Genomic DNA, 18,997 nt, shown 5'->3' with positions numbered 1-18,997 from the left:
TACATTTTTTTGATTAATACTTTAGCATAAGTTCACTGAAACTGCTGAGTGAAAAGGTACGTGCTTTAAAGATTTTAATGGTTACTTCAAAGATTTTACTGTCAGTTCCTTTGGTAGCTCAAAATCACAATGAAAAATAAAAAATGGTTGATAAAACTCAGAAGTTAAAATTAAAAATTAGAAGTTGGAAAAATTGGTTACATGGATTAAAAAGAAAATCCTATCAGTCTGGCCATCAAAGCACAGAAATCTGTGGGGGTTCCAAATTGCCTTACAATGATTGGAGGAAGAGGGCAAGAAATGGGAATCAAAAAAATAATTATAAAAATAACCAGCTGGAGAAGTGCCTGGGTGGCTCAGTTGATTAAGTGTGAGACTCTTGATTTTAACACAGGTCATGATCTCACAGTTTTGGGTTCGAGCCCCATGTCGGGGCTTCAGATCCTCTGTCTCCCTCTTTCTCTCTGCCCCTCCTCTGGTCATGCTCACTCTCTCACCTTCAAAAATAAAATAAACATTTAAAAAAAAAAAAAAAAAAAAAAAAAAAAAAACAGTTGGGAGAGGTCTGCTGCTATCCTGGGCACACCACTGGTGAGTGGCTGTTCCTTGTAAGTACACTTAATTTTAATGTTGTATTCATTAGCACATTATAGGAGTTGAATAATATTAAAATGTAATTTAGGTTCCAGGAATAAAAAATGAAAAAATGAATTAAGAAAAGCCAGACTTTAAAAAGGTATTTCTTAAAAGAGAAAAAATTTAGCTTTTATGAATAGGTGTTTAAAATAAAGTATAACCAAGGCTAATCTTTACAGGATGAAGAGCTGCAATAATGCTAAGATCTGAAAGAGGTAGGGAATTCTACTAGATTTTACTTTAAAATGGAAACAATTTACACATTCAACAACTCTGAATAACTATTAGCCAAAATTATCACATATATACACATTAACTTTAAAACAGACCTCTTGCAGTAGATCTTCCACAGAATGATTGAATCGATCTACAAACTCGTCAATTAGCTGACTTCGAGCTATGTCAACTCTGTTCTGGATGGTATACTCTTCACTGCATAATATGCTATAGGTTTTACTGCAGGCTTCTAGAACATCCGATTCTACATGCTTCTCCACAACAAATTTAATCTGTTTTAATAAAGCATCCAGATGCTGAGGAGGGGAAAAAAAAAAACTATGATATTTAGATTAATAAAAATAAGCATCTGTCAAATTATAAGCCTATAGATTACATGAAATGAAATAATCTAGTTAATTAAACTGACTATAATAGAATTTCAATTTCACAGTGTCTTACCTTTTCCATTCTACCTGTGCTATAAATTTCTAGATCAAAATACTGTGGGATTTGTAGCAAGTTTGCTACCTTCTCTGCATCTGCAGAATACTAGAAGGAAGAGAAGCAAAGAAAAAAGAAGTGACTACTTTAATAGTTCAGTGTAATAAGCAAACTCAGTGGCATATTAGCACAGAAATGTAAATGAAACTATACCTTTGATAGCAACATAGGAAGTGTGATAATAAAATGCTCAGTCAATTTGTTTCTATCATCAATTTGAGTTTTTCTCTCTTTGGCAGTTAGCACCTAGAAATAAATTTAAATGGGTAAAGAACATAATGTCACATACTAATTTATAAATCTAGAATGTTACACAGAACAATGAAGCACTGGCAGATAACGTACCCGAGAATTTTCAGAGGAGCTTAACAAACTACTAAAACAAATATCTCTAGTTTTACGCTTATTTCTAGTTAACATGCAGTATTACTTTATGAAATAACTACTTATTTAAGAATCACCCAAATTTAGATAAATTACTACTTGTTTAGGTTAAATAAAAACAAAAACAAACACTTCTATAAAACCAATTATCAACATAAAAATATTAGAACTAATGGTGAAACAATTTTTCCAGAGTTTTAACCTCAATATGTTAACAGTAATCTCCCCTATGTTAAATACACTTTTCTGAAAATACTTTAGAAAGTAATGCTTTTATATTATCAGCAGCTAATAAATTTTCACTTATTTTTTGACGCATATACTAACAATATCTCTGCACTCAAGATAATCATTTCCCCAAGATATTCTGCATTTTGTATTTATCTTGAAGGAACTTAGGATCATAATGTTGAATGGTATTACAAAACAGAAACATTCCAATATAAATTACCACTTAATAAATGTAAACCCTCATTTAAAAAAAAAATCAATACAGCTTTTATTGTATCTTTAAAATACCACAAATAAGTCTGAGAAATCATTTGGCACCTTGCTGTTTCTGTAGCTGGGACATCTTTTCTATTGTCTGAGAGTGAGAGAGTGCGGGGAGGTGCAGAGGGAGAAGGAGAGAGAGAATCTTAAGCATTAAGTTAGATGCCTGGAATGCCTAGGTGGATCAGTAAATTAACTGTACTTAAGCATTCAGGCTCAAGTCATGATCTCATGGTTCTTGAGATCAAGCCCTGCATCAGGCTCTACACTGACACCGGGATTATCTCTTTCCCTCTCTCTGCCCCTCCTCTGCTCACACTGGTGTGCACACGCTCTCTCTCTCAAAATAAATAAATAAACTAGGAAAAAAAAAAAAAAAAAGAGCTGACTTTTAACCGACTGAATCACCCAGGCACCCCTGGAAAACTTAGATCTTATTCATCAGGCTGCTGAACTGTTTTTTTTTTCACAGATACCATCCCAACATTTTCTGATATTGTTTTTAACTGTTGTGGCTTTCTGAATCAAAGCAGCTGAATCTGACACAAGTTCACTGTCATTTCCTTAACGAATTAACTCATCTTTCTGGGCCTGAGATACTCAACAAGCAACACCTTGGCCTCATCCGAAGCTTGCAGATGTATTTTTCACTCAAGAAATTTCAGACTTCAACAAGAGAACCACTGTCCTGAATAACAATGTTGTTGGGGAAGTGAGCATACAAAGACCCTCCCTTGTAATGGAAGCCCAGTGTAACGCCCTTGATCATGTTCTGTACATGACTACAGATAATGCGAACCAGAGCCATTTCTTTTCTATTTGCCCACCATTTGTCAACTTGGAGCCTCTTCTTTTTCTTTCCAAGGAGACTGAGTCTCTTTGAAGGGTTTGTCTGGCATCCTTCACAATAGTAGTGCATCCCTTCAGAGCGATGTCAACATTTTTTGGAATGTTGATAGTTTGCTGAGAATGGTCTTCATTCTCACAGATGTTTGAGAATGTGAAAGAATAGGGCCTCCTATCTGATTCTTCTTCCAGGAACTTAATATTGTTTTTCTACCTCTTAAAATACAAAATAATCACTCTGGAATGATTTACCAAGTATGTATTTAGTTCTGCACAAAGTAATAAAAAGGACTACATATAAAGTGGAATATACATCTAGGAATGTATTCAGGGTATTGAGAAGTCTTGAAATTCATTTGATAATGTATGAAAGGTCTAAGAATATTGATTTTAGGGAAAAAGCTGTCTTTGATTGAGTAATCATGTTAGGCAGTCTACATGCACGAACTCAGTTAATCCTCACAGTATCTCTGATGGGATGGTAAAAATGGAATACCACGTATGAAGGGAGACTTTGCCAGTATCTAACAAAACTGTATACCTATCTTTCCTCTGATCTAATGATCTCACTTTGAAGCAATCTACCCCACCAACACACATGGTACAAGTATGAAATGACACAAGATTATTCACTACACATTATTTCTAATAGTAAAAGGCTGGCAACAACCCAAAAGACTCTCAGTAGTGTACCCACATAATGGATATTATGCAGCCATAAAAAAATAAAGATCTCCAAATACAGTTATGGAGTGATATCTAGGATATACTGTTAAATAAAAAATGTAAGGTACAGACACTGTACAAAATATACTATCTTTTGGGGGTAAGTGAGAGAAAGGAGGATGGAGTACATGCATTTACCTATACTTGTAAAATGAAACACTGAAAGGATAATCTGAAAACAAATAAAAATGGTTACTGGTAGGAGGGAGAAACGTGTATCGAAGACTTCTCTGAATGTTTTTTTATTTAAAAAATTTTTAAATTTATATCCAAGTTAGTTAGCATATAGTGCAATAAAGTTTTCAGGAGTAGATTCCAGTGATTCATCCCCTATGTATAACACCCAGTGCTCATCCCAACAAGTGTCTTCCTTAATGCTTCTTACCCATTTAGCCAGCCCATTCCCCCACCCACAACCCCACCAGCAACCCTCAGTTTGTTCTCTATAGTTAAGAGTCTCTTATGTTTTGTCCCCTGTTTTTATATTATTTTTGCTTCCCTTCCCTTATGTTCATCTGTTTTGTATCTTAAATTCCATGTATGAGTGAAGTCATATGATATTTGTCTTTCTCTAATTTCACTTAGCATAATACCCTATAGTTCCATCCATGTTGTTGCAAATGGCAAGATTTCATTCTTTCTGATTGCTGAGTAATACTCCTCTGAATGTATATTTTTACATGTTTTTCACCTTTTAACTACATAAATGTTTTACATATTTCCAAAAAATAAAAGAAAAAACATACAAAATCAAAGAGGGAAAAACCTTGTTATGCTAAATTTAAGTCATAAATATCAACATAAATGTGTAATTTAGTATATATGGATATATACAGAGAAATATATACATATATATTTTTAGCTCTGTATACTCAAAATGCCTATCAGAAATAATAATCAATTGACAGTGAGTACTCTTAGGGACAAGATTTTAACTTTAAATACTACTCTATTAAAAGGAACCAGGGCTTCTTGGAGATTCCCATGCTAGGGTAATGTAAGAATCAGCCGTCAAGTGACACCCAGTAACTCCTTCCTGGTATTCATGCCCTTGCAGTCTCTTCCCACAGTGACTAAGGCTGACATGTGTAATCAATAGGAGATTGTGGAAATGATGTTGTGTGACTTTTGAGAACTAGATCATAAAAGACACAGAAGTCTACCTTACTTTCCTTTGGTTCATTCATTCTGCTTTATTCTCACTTTGATCATTCACTCTGGGAGCAGGGGGAGGGGGTAGCAACCATGTCCTGAAAGCACTCAAACAGTCCTACTGAGATGTCCACATGGTGAGGCTCTAAAGCCTCCCACTAACAATCAACACTAACTCGCCAGTCATGTAAGTTAAGCCATTTATAGAAGCAGTAAAATAACAATAAAATCTTCAGAGGCTAAAGCCCTGACTAACATCTTAAATGCAAACCTATAAGAAACCTTAAGCCAAAAGAACAGCTAAGGCACTCCCAAGTTTCTGACCCACAGAAACTGTATGAGACTATAAAGCCTTATTAAGTCTCTAAGTTTTAAAGTAATTTTTTTACATAGCAATAGTAGGAAGTGAACTTGTTGAGAAAGCAAGAAGGTGCTTAAAAAATGATTAACACAAGTCAAAAGGGTAAGAAATGTTTAGCCTGAAAGGGCTCAGTTAAAGTTGGAACAACACATAAAGTTTTTAAAACTTTTATTTTGGAAAAATTTAAAAAGTACTCATTCTGTCACTATTACTTCATTAATTTCCTAAAGACTTTAATTTCCTGTAGCATTTTAAGGCAAATTCTTGGTATATCATTTCACTTCACCCATAAATATTTCAGTGTATGTTTTTAACAGATGAAGACTTAAGAATAAAACTTGCCATCTCCAACAAAATTAAACAATAACTCCTTACTATCTTTCCATAGCCAGTCCATAGTTTTCTCTATTTTTACTTTTTGGATCTCTGTACATTCATATTTAATGTAAGCTTTGATATGGTTGCATTTATGTCAGCCATTTTGCTATCTATACGTCTCATCTTTTTTTGTGCATTCCTTCTTTACTATGTTTTTTGGAGTTAAACATTTTTTAGTATACTATTATAATTTATTTGTTGATTTTGCTTTCATTTTCTTTGGGTATCAGTAGTTGCTCTAGGGATTATAATATACTTCTTTAGTTTACTATAATCAACTTTAGATTAATATTGAGTTACAGCAAAATACAACAATTTTGCTCCGATATAATTCCATTTCCTTTACCCTTATTTTATTATGTGTGTTATTATATATGTGTTATTGCTGTCACATATATCTGCATATCTTATAATCTTAATGCTTTAGTGCTATAATTATTGCTTTTATTAATCTTACATCCCTTTAAAGAAGAGGAAAAAAAGATATATTAATATACATGGCCTTTTATAGCCACCCACATAGTTACTATTTCTGGTGCTCTTCATTCTTTCCTATGAATTAGAATTAACATCCAGTATTACTCTTTATAGCTTAAAGGACTTCTTTCAGTATTTCTTCTGAGGCAGGTCTTCCAGCAACATATCTCTAAATTCTCATTTATCTGGGGATGTTTTTAATTCACCTTCATATTTGAAAGGTAATTTTACTGGATTTAGAATTCTTGGTTGGCAATTTTCTTTTCTTTCAGTGAATATTTCATTCTGTCAGTCTTCTGGCCTCTACTGTTTCTTATAAAAAATTAATTAGTAATCTTATTACAATTGCCCTCTACATGACATGTTTTTCCTCTTGCTGCTTTCAAGATTTTTTTTGTCTTTGGCTTTCAACAGTGACTATCCTGTCCAGAGATGAATCTTTTGTGTTTACACTACTTGAGTTTTGTGAAGCTTCTTTATCTGTGGATTATGTTTTTCACCAAATTTGGGAAGTTTTTGGCAATTATATCTTCAAGTGTTTTTCTTTCCTCTTTCTCTCCTTTCTTTCTGGAACTCTCATTATACAAACTTGATGCACTTAATATTGTTTCACATATTTCTCAGGCTCTGTTCATTTTTCTTCAGTCTTCTTTACTCTCTGTTCTTCAGAATGATTTTTATTAATCTGGGTTCATGTAGGATGTTTCTTGTCATCTCAAATGTGCTGTTAAACCCAAAGAATGAATTTGAAATGTCATTGTACTTTTCAACTCTAGAATTTCCATTAAGTTTTTTCATTATTAAGATTCCTTATTTCTGTTATCATATTTTCCTGTAATTATTTGAACATATTTTCCTTTAATTCTTTCAACGTATTTTCTGAAGTATTTGCTAAATCCAATAATTAGGCCTAATGAGAAGCCATTTCTATTGTCTGCTTTTTTCACCCAGAGTATGGTCACATTTTACTGTTTCTTTGCATGGCTGTAATTTTTCTGGAAGAGCCAACACTTTTAGGTAATATGGTGAAGCAATTATGGATTTTTAACTGATTTTTCTGAGTTTCATTACTTAAAAAAGTAATCTTAAACCTGAAATGTATATATAATCTGTCTCTCCCATGATGTATGTGGCCTCTGCTTAGAATTTTCATTATTTTTGTTTTAAAGCCTGTTTCCTAAGAGTTTTCAGTATTTCAATAGATTCCTGGTCAATCAATGATTTGGGCAGAGTTGGTGCTTAAATACTTCCAACATATAAGGCTTCTCCCCTCTGAGACCTGGGTTAGAAAGTATATTCAAAGATCAGCCACTTCTTCAAGAAACAACAAGTGTTGGCGAGGATGTGGAGAAAAAGGAACACTCATGCACTGTTGGTAGGAATGCAAACTGGTGCAGCCACAGTGGCAAACAGTATGGACATTCCTCAAAAAGGTAAAAATAGAACTGTTCCACAATCTAGTAATTGCAATACTGGGTAAAATGCAAAAAACACAAAAACACAAACTGAAAGGGATACATGCAACTCTATGTTTATTGGAGCATTATTAAAATAGTCAAATTATGGAAGCAGCCCAATGTCCACTGGTAGATGAATTGATAAAGAAGATACTGTATACATACACAATGGAATATTATGCAGCCATAAAAAGGAATGAAATCTTGACATTTGCAATGACATGCATGGAGCCAGAGAGTATAATGCTAAGTGAAATAAGTCAAGACAAAGATAAATAGCATATGATCCTACTCATAGGTAGAATTTAAGAAACAAAACAAACGAGCAAAGGAAAATAAAAAGAGACACACACAAACCAAGAAACAAACTCTTAACTATAGAGAAGGAACTGATGGTTACCGGAGGGGAGGTGGGTGGGGCATTTGGGGATTAAAGAGTACACTTATCATCATGAGCACTGAGTAATGTACAGAATTCCTGAATCACTATATTGTACATATGAAACTAATATAACACTGTATTTTAACTGTACTGGAATTAAAATAAAAAACTTAATAAAAAAAAAAAGTCCAGCTAATACCTAAGTTTGCTTTGACTTTTATTTTCCATTGGGTTTTCTCAGGTTTCTCAGTCAGCCAGTGATGTATGGAGAGCTCATCTCACCCTTTTATGGCTTTTTCATTTCCAGGATTTTTTAGATTCTTGGCTGGTCCACTGTTCTTCCCATCTGGGACCACAACCTCTGAATATCACAGCTGTGGGTTTTCCTTGTTTGTTTCTACCATGTTTGCCATTTTTAGTTCACAAAGCTCTGGACTTTTGCCATTTGTACCATATTGAGTCTGCCCCCTCTGCAAGCAAAGCTGCTGTTTTTTGCAGACAGTACCACTCTGGTAACACGACATCAACTTTGTGGATGGGTGTGTGTGCATTATAATCCCAGGCAAGAAGGCAGCAGACTCCTGTTGCTTTTACCTGAAGCTTTAGCAGCTTTTCAAAAACAAATCCTTCAATTTGTTTTTTTATCTCTGGTGAACTTCCAGAGCTCTTTGATAAGTTTTTTTTTGACAAATTTTGCAGTTTCATTTTTTCTTTTTTTGTAGAGAGAAATTACCTACCTCTGCACACCACCAGAGCTGGTCTTTCCATCAATGACTATCTCAATTCATCTTTATAACCAATAAAACTTGCATTATTAGCCCCATATTACAAATAAGAGAATTAACACACAAAGAAAATAATCAACTATCTGAAGATTAAATAGTTGCTAAATGGAAGAGTAAAGTTAGGCAGTTTGCTTTCAGAGCCTTTCTGCATTTTTAACAGATATGAATGTGAAAATTATTAAAGTACTAGAACAGAAGCAGGTACAGGTGCTTTGGGAACATGGAAGAAAAGAATCTATTTTTGAAACCTAAGTGCAGTAGACAGTATATAATGACAAAGCACCATAGCATGTATCCTTTACAGAAATTCCATGTTTTTATGCATACATATACCATCAAAATTTTCAAATATTTAAGACAGTTAATTACATTAAAAGTCTTTTGGTAGATTTCTCACTAATTTAACTTACTCTCTTGCCAGTACCCCTTCCCACTGGAGGATGTGCCTCAGCAGCTTGACGAATTGTACAAACCATTAGCTCTATAAGAGCACTCTCTTGACGGTCAGACATTGCTAAAGTGAAACAAAACGCATTAGTATGAGTAGACAGTTTTATAATAACCATGTATTAAAGAGAACACACAGTTATAAAAAACTGCAAACATATTTTATTACTGGTTATTTTAAAGACTGAAGTTAAGCTCTATACTTTTTTTTTTAAAGAAGTAATATATGCTTATCCTAAGTCAAACATGAAAGAGAATTAGAAAGTAAAGAAAAAGAGGACAGTGGTTTCTTCTAATACCCAGTCTAAGACCATATTTCTGAATTAGGCAATACCAAAATTTTACCATATTTCCTTCTCATCATTTAAAGCTCATACAATAGGATATCTTTTTCTAAATAAAAAGTGAGCTCTACATATTTTAAAAAAATAATAGATTTTGAATATCTTTCAAGTCACTATGTACACATTATGAATAATTTCTTACATAATTATGTTATTACATAAGTGTTCCATAATTTAGTCAACCTTCTTCTACCTTTTACTCAAATCGTTTCCAAATTTTTGTCACTATAAACAATGCAGTAACAAATATCATTAACACACATATATTTATGTAACTGATACTTATGTTTCTGTAGAATAAATTCTGAGACAGGGTAATGGGTCAAAGGTTAAAATAAATATAAGGTTATTTATGGAAATTCAAACCTCCAACTGCAATGATGTTTGGTTCCTCATATCCCTAGCCAGCACGAAATGTCATAAATCCCTTTAATTTCTGCCAATTTGAAAAATGGTTATTTCGTTATTTTGCTTCTTCCTTTGTACTAATCAGTGAAATGTATTTTCTTGTTTTATTGGCTTAGAACTTTTTTCTGAGATTTTTATATTTATTCTTTGCCCATTTTTCTACTGCTATTCACCTTTCTTGAATTCCTGCGTATAAGGAGTAGTAACTTTGTCTTTTGAATGAGGCAAATATTTTCTCCTAGTTTGTCCTTTTGATGCCAGAATCTTTAGGGTATCTTTTGTTAGAATTTTTTTTTACAGAAATTGTTAATTTTTACAAAGTTACATCTGTACTGTTTCATGGCTTCTGGCTTTTTTTTATCTTTCTAGTTTTAATGAGATATAATTGACATATAACACTGTACAAGTTGTACAGCATAATGATCTTACATATATTGTGAAATTATCACAAAGTTAACGAACATCTATTATCTCATACAGATACAAAAAGGCTCCTCTAGGTTTCTTGCATTGCTTTCAAAGATCTCCTTGTCCTAGAGATTATTGGAATATATTTTCTTTAATTAAAAAAAAGTTTATTTTTGAGGGAAAGAGAGAGCAAGCAAGGCGGGGGTGGGGGGAGGGACGGACAGAGAGGGGGACACAGAATCCAAAGCAGGCTCCAGGCTCCGAGAGATTAGCACAGAACCTGAAGTGGGGCTTGAATGCGTGAACTGCAAGATCGTGACCTGAGTTGAGGTCAGATGCTCAACCGAGTGAGCCATCCAGGCGTCCCTAAAAATATATTTTCTAATTCATTTTCTTCTCTCTCTCTAGCTTTTATAAATTTATTCTGTCTGAAATTTATTTCTGCTGGTTGCATGAATATGGCCTATTTATTCTTACACCAGATGAACAGCCAATTATGCCTCCACCATTGTTAAGTAAACCAGCTTTCCCTGCATTTAAATGTCCCACTTAAACATTTAAAAAAATGTTTTAGGCTCTATCATATATGGTTAGACGATTTCTGGATTCTTTAGGTTCACTAATCTATGTGTCTATTTCTATTACAACACCATCCTATTTTGATGATAGCTGCTTTATAATGTGTTACACCTTAATATATAACTTAATTCAACTAATCTGAACATTTAGTTGAACAAGATTCCCTTACCCAGGCCTTTTTCTAAATATTTTCTAATTTCTATAATGCTAATAGCAAACAATTAATTAGGCACTGAAAAAAAATTTTTTAATGTTTATTTTTTAGAGAGAAAGACAAGAGCATGAGTGGGGGAGGGGCAAAGAGAGGGAGGGAGACACAGAATCCGAAGCAGGCTCCAGGCTCTGAGCTATGAGCAGAGAGCCTGAAGCAGTGCTCTAACTGTGAACCGCGAGATCATGATCTGAGCTGAAGTTGGGACACTTAACTGACTGAGCCACCCACACATTCCTAATTAAGCACTTATGATGAGTAAGGCACTGTTGTAAGTGATTTGTATGTTAACTTGTTTTATCTTCAACACAATTCCAAGAGATAGAACTAATATCTTCACACTTTATAGATAGGGAAAATGAGCCACAGAGTTAAGTAACTTTCAAAGTACTCAGGTAGTAGTGGAGTCAAGACATGGACTCAGGTAGTCTGATTCCTGGGTCTGTGCTCTTAAGCACTATCCTTTTATTTTTTTATTTTTTTAATTTTTTTCAACGTTTTTTATTTATTTTTGGAACAGAGAGAGACAGAGCATGAATGGGGGAGGGGCAGAGAGAGAGGGAGACACAGAATCGGAAACAGGCTCCAGGCTCTGAGCCATCAGCCCAGAGCCTGACGCGGGGCTCAAACTCACGGACCGCGAGATCGTGACCTGGCTGAAGTCGGACGCTTAACTGACTGAGCCGCCCAGGCGCCCCAAGCACTATCCTTTTAAACAAAAGAAAACATTTTATATGAAATCATTTTGCTTACTTCTTCCTCTCATCTCATCTTGAAGAACTTGCAGAAACCCACTGGAATTCAAACTGGTATTTTATTTTATTTTCTTATTTGAGAGACAGAGAGAGAGAGCGAGCGAGCATGAGTGGGCAGAGGTAAAGAGAATCCCAAGTATGCTCCATGCTCAGTGTGGAGCCTGACGCGTGGTTTGACCCCATGACCCCGGGGTCATGACCAGAGGCAGAATCCAGAGTTGAGTGCTCAACTGACTGAGCCACTCAGACACTTCTTGCATTGGTATTGAAAAAAAAAATTATATACTACACGGAAAGAATGGACATTTTTGTAATATTTTCAGTCAGGTACATAGCATAGCTCTTTATTTTTGAGATCTTATCTGATGTCAAATTAACAAAATGTTATGGTTTTCTTCACACTGATTTGGTACTTTTCTTATCGAATTCATTCCTATATATTTTTAAAGATAGAAATTTGACACTGATTTGAATAGCTTAATTTTATCTGTCTGCCTCTCTCCCCCTTTCTCTGTATACTTATTTATGTTAAAGGCCAAAAGATACGGGGATTATAGAGACAGACTTAGGTATAAATTAAAAGAGATTAAGCTTTAGAAGTTATATTGATTATTAAAAAAATGGTCAATATCAATGAGAAGGAAAAGACATAATAAAATCCTGTCCTTTTTATTCTGTACTAAAATCATCCTGTATAATATGATGTATGGATATCTTAATGCAATCATTTTTTGGTTTTAACATTTTAATTGTCTTAGGAAAAACACATGAAGTTCAGCCTGTCTTAGGAAAGCCACATGAAATAGCTTCAGCTCTTCCATTTATACTCCTTGATCCAAATAAAAGGAAAAAAGCTTCCCACTCAATAAAACAACTAAGTTTCTATTTTTATGATTCTAGAATTTTATACTTTTTCACATTTGATAAAAGGAATGACAAGTTTGTCTATGAACTAAATGTATTTTCTTTTACTTATGAAGAAAATTTAGTTGTGTAGAAAATGAGGAGAGAGAACTTATCAAGTACAGAAACATTCCCCTACTCTGTATAAAAATCTTTAGTGTTGAAGAATAACCCAACCTTACAGTGTCCAATGACATTAATTTTGTTAGTTTATAATTTTGAATCATCTATTTAGACATGGTAAACTCAAAACAGTTACAATTTAATTGAAATTCCCTTTGAGATATGATAGCCAAGCCAAATAATAAAATTTGAAAGCATAACAAGCCATAAGTCACAGACAAGAGCCAAACAGCCACAGTGAGGGTAAGAAATGGGTAGCTGTTTGCACTATGAATTATCAGGTAACTATACAACTTTCTAAAGCTTCGGAAACCTCTTTGTACATTATCTCCATTTCCTCACTAATGTTTTATTCACATCACCTTGAACTGTGGCGTCTTTCCCTGACTACGATTGAAAAGAAATGCTTAAAAGTCACCAACAACCTAAATCACCACTAAAACTAATAATCTTTGCAGTTTTTCTTCTTCTCTGTAATATATGTTATTAACCCCAGGTCTCTTGAACATCCTTTTTACTGAGCTTCTATAGGGTATAATAATTTCTTACTACCTTTTTTATATAGCTTGCTAGAGGCTCTTAGTCTCTCTTGCCCTTCCTGCTTTTGTCCCCTAGCCACAATCTTTAAAACTCAGCCATGGGCTCTTTTTTTTTTTTTTCTTTATAATTTATCTTCCTCTTCTATATTTTTATTATCATTTCCCATACAGACCATCATGGCAGTTTCCGAACTGGTCTTCTGCCTATTCCAAATGATGTTTGCAAATATCACTTTTCTTAAAATATGAATTGGATCATATCACTCCCATGTTTAAAATCTTTGCATGCCTATTACTTAGAATGAACTAAATAAATCTCCTTACAAGCTAAAATGTTCTACATTATCTGGCTTCTGCCTGTATCTCATCTTGTGCCATTGGTTCACTACACTCTAGCTATTGCAGCTACTGAAACACAGTATCATTCATGCTTCAGATCCTCTGTAATTGCTATCTACCCTACCTAGGAGGCTCTCTTTTGATACTTCCCATGGCTAGCCTCCTCATCCTTCAGATTCTTTTTTTTTTTTAATATTTGTGTGTGTGTGTGTGTGTGTGTGTGTGTGTGAGAGAGAGAGAGAGAGAGAGAGAGAGAGAGAGAGAGAGAGAGAGAAAACATGAGCAGGGGAGGGGCAGAGAGAAAGGGAGACACAGAATCAATTCAAAGCAGGCTCCAGGCTCCAAGCTGTCAGCACAGAGCCCAATGTGGGGCTTGAACCCATGAACTGTGAGATCATGACCTAAGCGAAAGTCAGGTGCCTGACTGACTGAGCCACCCAGGCACCCCCTCATCCTTCAGTTTCTTGACTCACAGGTGGCCTCCTCAGCAAATTCTTCCTTTAGGGATTCAATCTGAAGATGGACCCCTCATAATATTATCATCCATCACACTTATTAACTCCTAAATTATTCTTTTACTTGGTTTTGATCTGCCTTCGTTAAGAGAATGTAAACTTCTTATGGGCAGTGAGCTGACCTTGCTCAGGAATTCACCCTGGGTGCTTAGTGTTACAGTTAGAATACAGAAGGTGGTTAATAAATATTTTAAAATTATAAATAAATTAATGATTCCTGCTTTGAAGAATTCTATTTGCCCATATATACTTTATCCAGTACCTAGATACTAGAATTCTACTAGCAGAAATGACCACAGAAGATTATCTACACTAGATTTTTTGGGATTTTCTTTTTAACAGATGAAGAAGCAGAAAACCACATAAGTCAAATGACTTAGTTATGGTTTTGTTACCTGGCTACCTGTTACCCAGGCCCTCATATTATACTAAAAATTTATCCAGTAATTTGATTTTGCTAAGACGCGCACGCGCGCGCGCAAACACACACACACACACACACACACACACACACACACACACACACACATCAACAAAACACCACCACCACCATCACCACCACAACTTGACCCTTAAAAACACCATGAGGCATTCTTTAGGATATGATGATTTAAACTGCTATTGTAAATCTTTTTTTTTTTTTTAATTTTTTTTTAACGTTTATTTATTTTTGAGACAGAGAGAGACAGATCATGAACGGGGGAGGGGCAGAGAGAGAGGGAGACACAGAATCGGAAGCAGGCTCCAGGCTCTGAGCCATCAGCCCAGAGCCCGACGTGGGGCTCGAACTCACGGACCGTGAGATCATGACCTGAGCTGAAGTCGGACGCTTAACCGACTGAACCACCCAGGCGCCCCTGCTATTGTAAATCTTTAACAATGTATCTGTTTCCCCAAATTTCAGTCCTCTGTCTCCAACTGTTAACTGAACTTTCATCCACTGTCATACTCCACCTACCTAAAACACAACTTAATTTCTAATCACTCTCAAAAATAAAGGTTACTAGTGGTATTTTGTTATCAGAAAATACAGCTAAATACTAGCAAAGAAGATTGCTTTGGATGCCATTCCATGCCTGAGCTAGTATGTGGCACAGCATGCATGTGAACAAATGTGTGAAAAAAGTGGGGTCATGATATAGATACAGTTTTGTGCTTGTTATTCATAATCTCTTCAGCCTTGCCTTCATATCCTAAAACTTTGGTTCACTTAAAAACTTTTTTCCGGGGCGCCTGGGTGGCTTGGTCGGTTAGGCGTCCGACTTCGGCTCAGGTCATGATCTCGCGGTCCGTGGGTTCGAGCCCTGCGTCGGGCTCTGTGCTGACAGCTCAGAGCCTGGAGCCTGTTTCGGATTCTGTGTCTCCCTCTCTCTCTGCTCCTCCCCTGTTCATGCTCTGTCTCTCTCTGTCTCAAAAATAAATAAACGTTAAAAAAATTAAAAAACAAAAAAACTTTTTTCCCATTTTAACTCACTTTTCTAGCTAAAATCAAACTAAACAAACCTATGTCACGCCAAACCAAACTAACTTCTTGACTGATGAAGTTAAACCCAATGTCAACTAAACTTAAATCACAAAACATCTAAGAGTACATAGTTATTTCAACAAGATAAATCCATGCAAAACACCTTGACAACTGACATAGTAATTACTATTGACTGACTGACATATCTTATTTAAATGAGTAAAAGGTTAAAAGTACCAAAGCATAGCACTTTGTCTATTCTTTCCGTAATTTATATTCCTCTGCTTCCCTTCTTCTCCTTGGAAATAACCTTATAGAGCATGGGATGACAAAAAGAAAAAACAACAAGTTCTAACCCACTCTGATAATACGCTGATTCTATGGAAACAGTCAAGGGTAAAAAAATGAATGGAACGTACTACTATATAGTATGGCAGGCACTTTGCTCAAGTGTTGACTAGACTGTATTTTATTAGAGAAAATGGTAAGATTCACTAGAAACAGAATGCATAAAGTCAGTGAATGTAGCAGGAACCCGTGTAAGTAAAATAAAGAGAAAATTTTGGAGTAATGTTGAGAATTTGACCTAGTGAAACTAGTTGGACCATCAATTTTGAAATAGGGCCATCTTCTTAACAAGGATATCCAGGGAGAAAAACACATGAGAATAAAGTAAATTATAAAGTAGGGTCAAATATACTATAATTACCTGCACCTTATAGAAGGTCTGGGAAAATCTGGGGAAGGATTTTTGTTACAGATTAAGAATGAGGTTGTGAGGCAAATATTTGTTTAAACGAGGCAATGTGAGCCACTTTACTGGAGTGTATTTGTATATGATGCATACCTGTTGTTTCTCTCACTGAATTTGTTAAAGTCAGAGTAGATAATGCCAATTAGCATCACTGCTTAGAAAGAACACCAGGGGATGATCACTTTCCTAGTGACCTGTTCAGGTAGTCTATTGCAGGAGATGGCTCCTTTTATTCTTATATCCCAGAGGGCTGAACCACACAGAAAAAAAAAAAAAAAATAGGGGAAACAGAAGAGGAAATCAAAAGTATACTATCTTATTTAATCCTCACAAAACCCACATAAGATATGTAAAGAAAATAACCTCTGTATTATGAAGAAAAAGAAGCTAACAATCAGAAAAAAAATGAGAATTCTAGTGACAAAAGAGAAGAGTTAAAAATCTGAATGTATTTCTTTTGATTCTGAAGTCCATGTTTGGTTCACCCCAAGTGTCACTTATATCAAAGTGTCCATATTCCAGGTCTGTTGTATGGATTAAGTAAAACAGCAGTTCTTTAAAGTATTATCATGGGTTAGTTTGAAAAACAAACCATTTGTAGGAAAAAGCATTTCTAGTTTTAAGGAGCTCATATTCATATAAGCTTTTAGAATTAGAATATAAATACCTTATTAAATATACATATCCATTTTGCTGTTCATATTAATTATTTAACATGTAGTAAGGTACATACTTCAGAAATTTTCATATAACAATTATTTCTATTTCTTGAAACTAGGTAAATGACTTTATTTTTTATTTCCTGGTTTTAATATTTAAGAAAATATAACAAAAGGGGATGGCTCTGGTCTAATTAAATCCTTATGTGTCAAAGCCTTTTCCAAATTCACACATAAATACAGTAAAATTCTAGGGGCACATTTTTTTTTTTTATATGAAGTACATCAGTATTTTGTGTCTCAAATCAGCATAAAGAAAACTTTTTTGAGTATTACACAACACATGGATTTTTAAAAACTGTGCAGCATGGTAGCAGTCTTAATCTAGAACGATGTTACAAACTCTAAAAACTATAGAGATGTTATAAACTCTATAAACTATAGAGATATTCTCACTTGTTAGAGGAAACAAACTGTTCTCTTTGCAAAAAGACACATAGTGTGCTTACATATATTTAATTTTAAGAAGTGACCTATACAGGATGGTATGATTATTCATGAAAACCCCAAACACCATGTAAATCAACTTGTCAAAATACTATACCTTCCTCTCCTTGAACAGGTTCTTCTAATAGCAACTCTGTCATACATTCCCAGTCTTTCAATAGTTCTTGAGAGCTCTCCCACAAACTGTCCACCAAGTAGGCTGCATGTTCATGTAACTAAAAATAACAAATCAACTGTGACTGAAGAACATTTAATGAAGAAACTACTAATAATATTTCAATTTGATAAACCATTTTCTTCATAATTGAAATGGCTTGGTCACAATATTTCCAAGAGCCACTTAGAAAACAATAAACATATTTGTATGTCATTGTAAATAATGGGGATGCAGTATGAAGACTTGATAATTTTTTGTTTTTTCCAGTAGTAAGGTTAAGGATCTATCTCCTAGTCCAACGGCATCATTTATAGATGAGGAAACTGAAAGTATAACTATTTAACAGAATTCCTGAAATTATAAATTAGATCAAGGTCACTTTTCATTATTCTTGATTTGTTTCTAGAACTAGCTTTTTTTAAAAAAGGACATATATTCCTTTCTCCCAGAATTCCATTTGAAAATTTGGTGTCAGAATTACTTACTTTACATCTCTCATCTTGGTCAAGGTCAAAATGTTATGTTAAGCTACTGTATTTCTTTTCTTTCGTATTGTAATTTCCATTTAACTCAATGCATTCCCATCTCACCCCAAACCAATTTTTTGCTGCTCGTTACTCTTGACAATCTTCTTTGGAATCTATGTTTCCACACTAACAAACACTCTCATGTTCCTCATCAAACACTTCACAGTATACTCTCTACCACTTGTTAGTTATTACACCATGAAGAATATTACTCAAAAAGCTCCTCAGAGAAGGTAAGTAGAGATGTTGGTGTTGTTCTGATTTCTGCTACTACAACTAACTTCTCCACCCTTATTGTAAAAATGTTCTTCCACCCTTGAGGCTCATGACATCCAGCGAAGCCCAAACTAGTTTCTTGTTAAAACTAATTTAATACATTGAGACCAATATTAAAAAAAAAAAAATAGAAAAGAGTATATAGCACATATAAAGTTTAAGCACTATTTCATACAATTCTTACTTCAGTTTTATGTGCTTGTACTAGTGAGAGACAATAGTTTTCACATCACGAATACTGGTCCCAAAATGTATGAAAGTGTCCTTTCTAGATGTACTGGTTGT

At 34.6% G+C, this 18,997-nt stretch overlaps 1 protein-coding gene and 1 pseudogene across 3 annotated transcripts in view; both read right to left on the bottom strand.

Annotated features, from left to right (window-relative positions):
- The window catches only part of STAG1 (STAG1 cohesin complex component), a 401,929-nt gene that overhangs the window by 73,093 nt on the left and 309,839 nt on the right, over positions 1 to 18,997 (bottom strand). For all 3 annotated transcript variants that reach the window (XM_060638731.3, XM_078432318.2, XM_060638735.3), the window contains 5 exons: positions 17,850 to 17,967; positions 9,207 to 9,310; positions 1,510 to 1,602; positions 1,315 to 1,404; positions 966 to 1,169 (listed from right to left, as the gene is read on the bottom strand). In XM_060638731.3, coding sequence (XP_060494714.1) covers positions 966 to 1,169; positions 1,315 to 1,404; positions 1,510 to 1,602; positions 9,207 to 9,310; positions 17,850 to 17,967 — 609 coding nt within the window. The remainder of the gene's footprint in view (positions 1 to 965; positions 1,170 to 1,314; positions 1,405 to 1,509; positions 1,603 to 9,206; positions 9,311 to 17,849; positions 17,968 to 18,997) is intronic.
- On the bottom strand, positions 1,878 to 8,535 carry LOC132684098 (large ribosomal subunit protein uL6 pseudogene; annotated as a pseudogene).

This window comes from Panthera onca, chromosome C2 (assembly GCF_046562875.1).
Source record: "Panthera onca isolate mPanOnc1 chromosome C2, mPanOnc1 haplotype 2, whole genome shotgun sequence".
In the NCBI taxonomy this organism is placed as follows: Eukaryota; Metazoa; Chordata; class Mammalia; order Carnivora; family Felidae; genus Panthera; species Panthera onca.
This window is presented reverse-complemented; position numbering and strand designations above follow the sequence as displayed.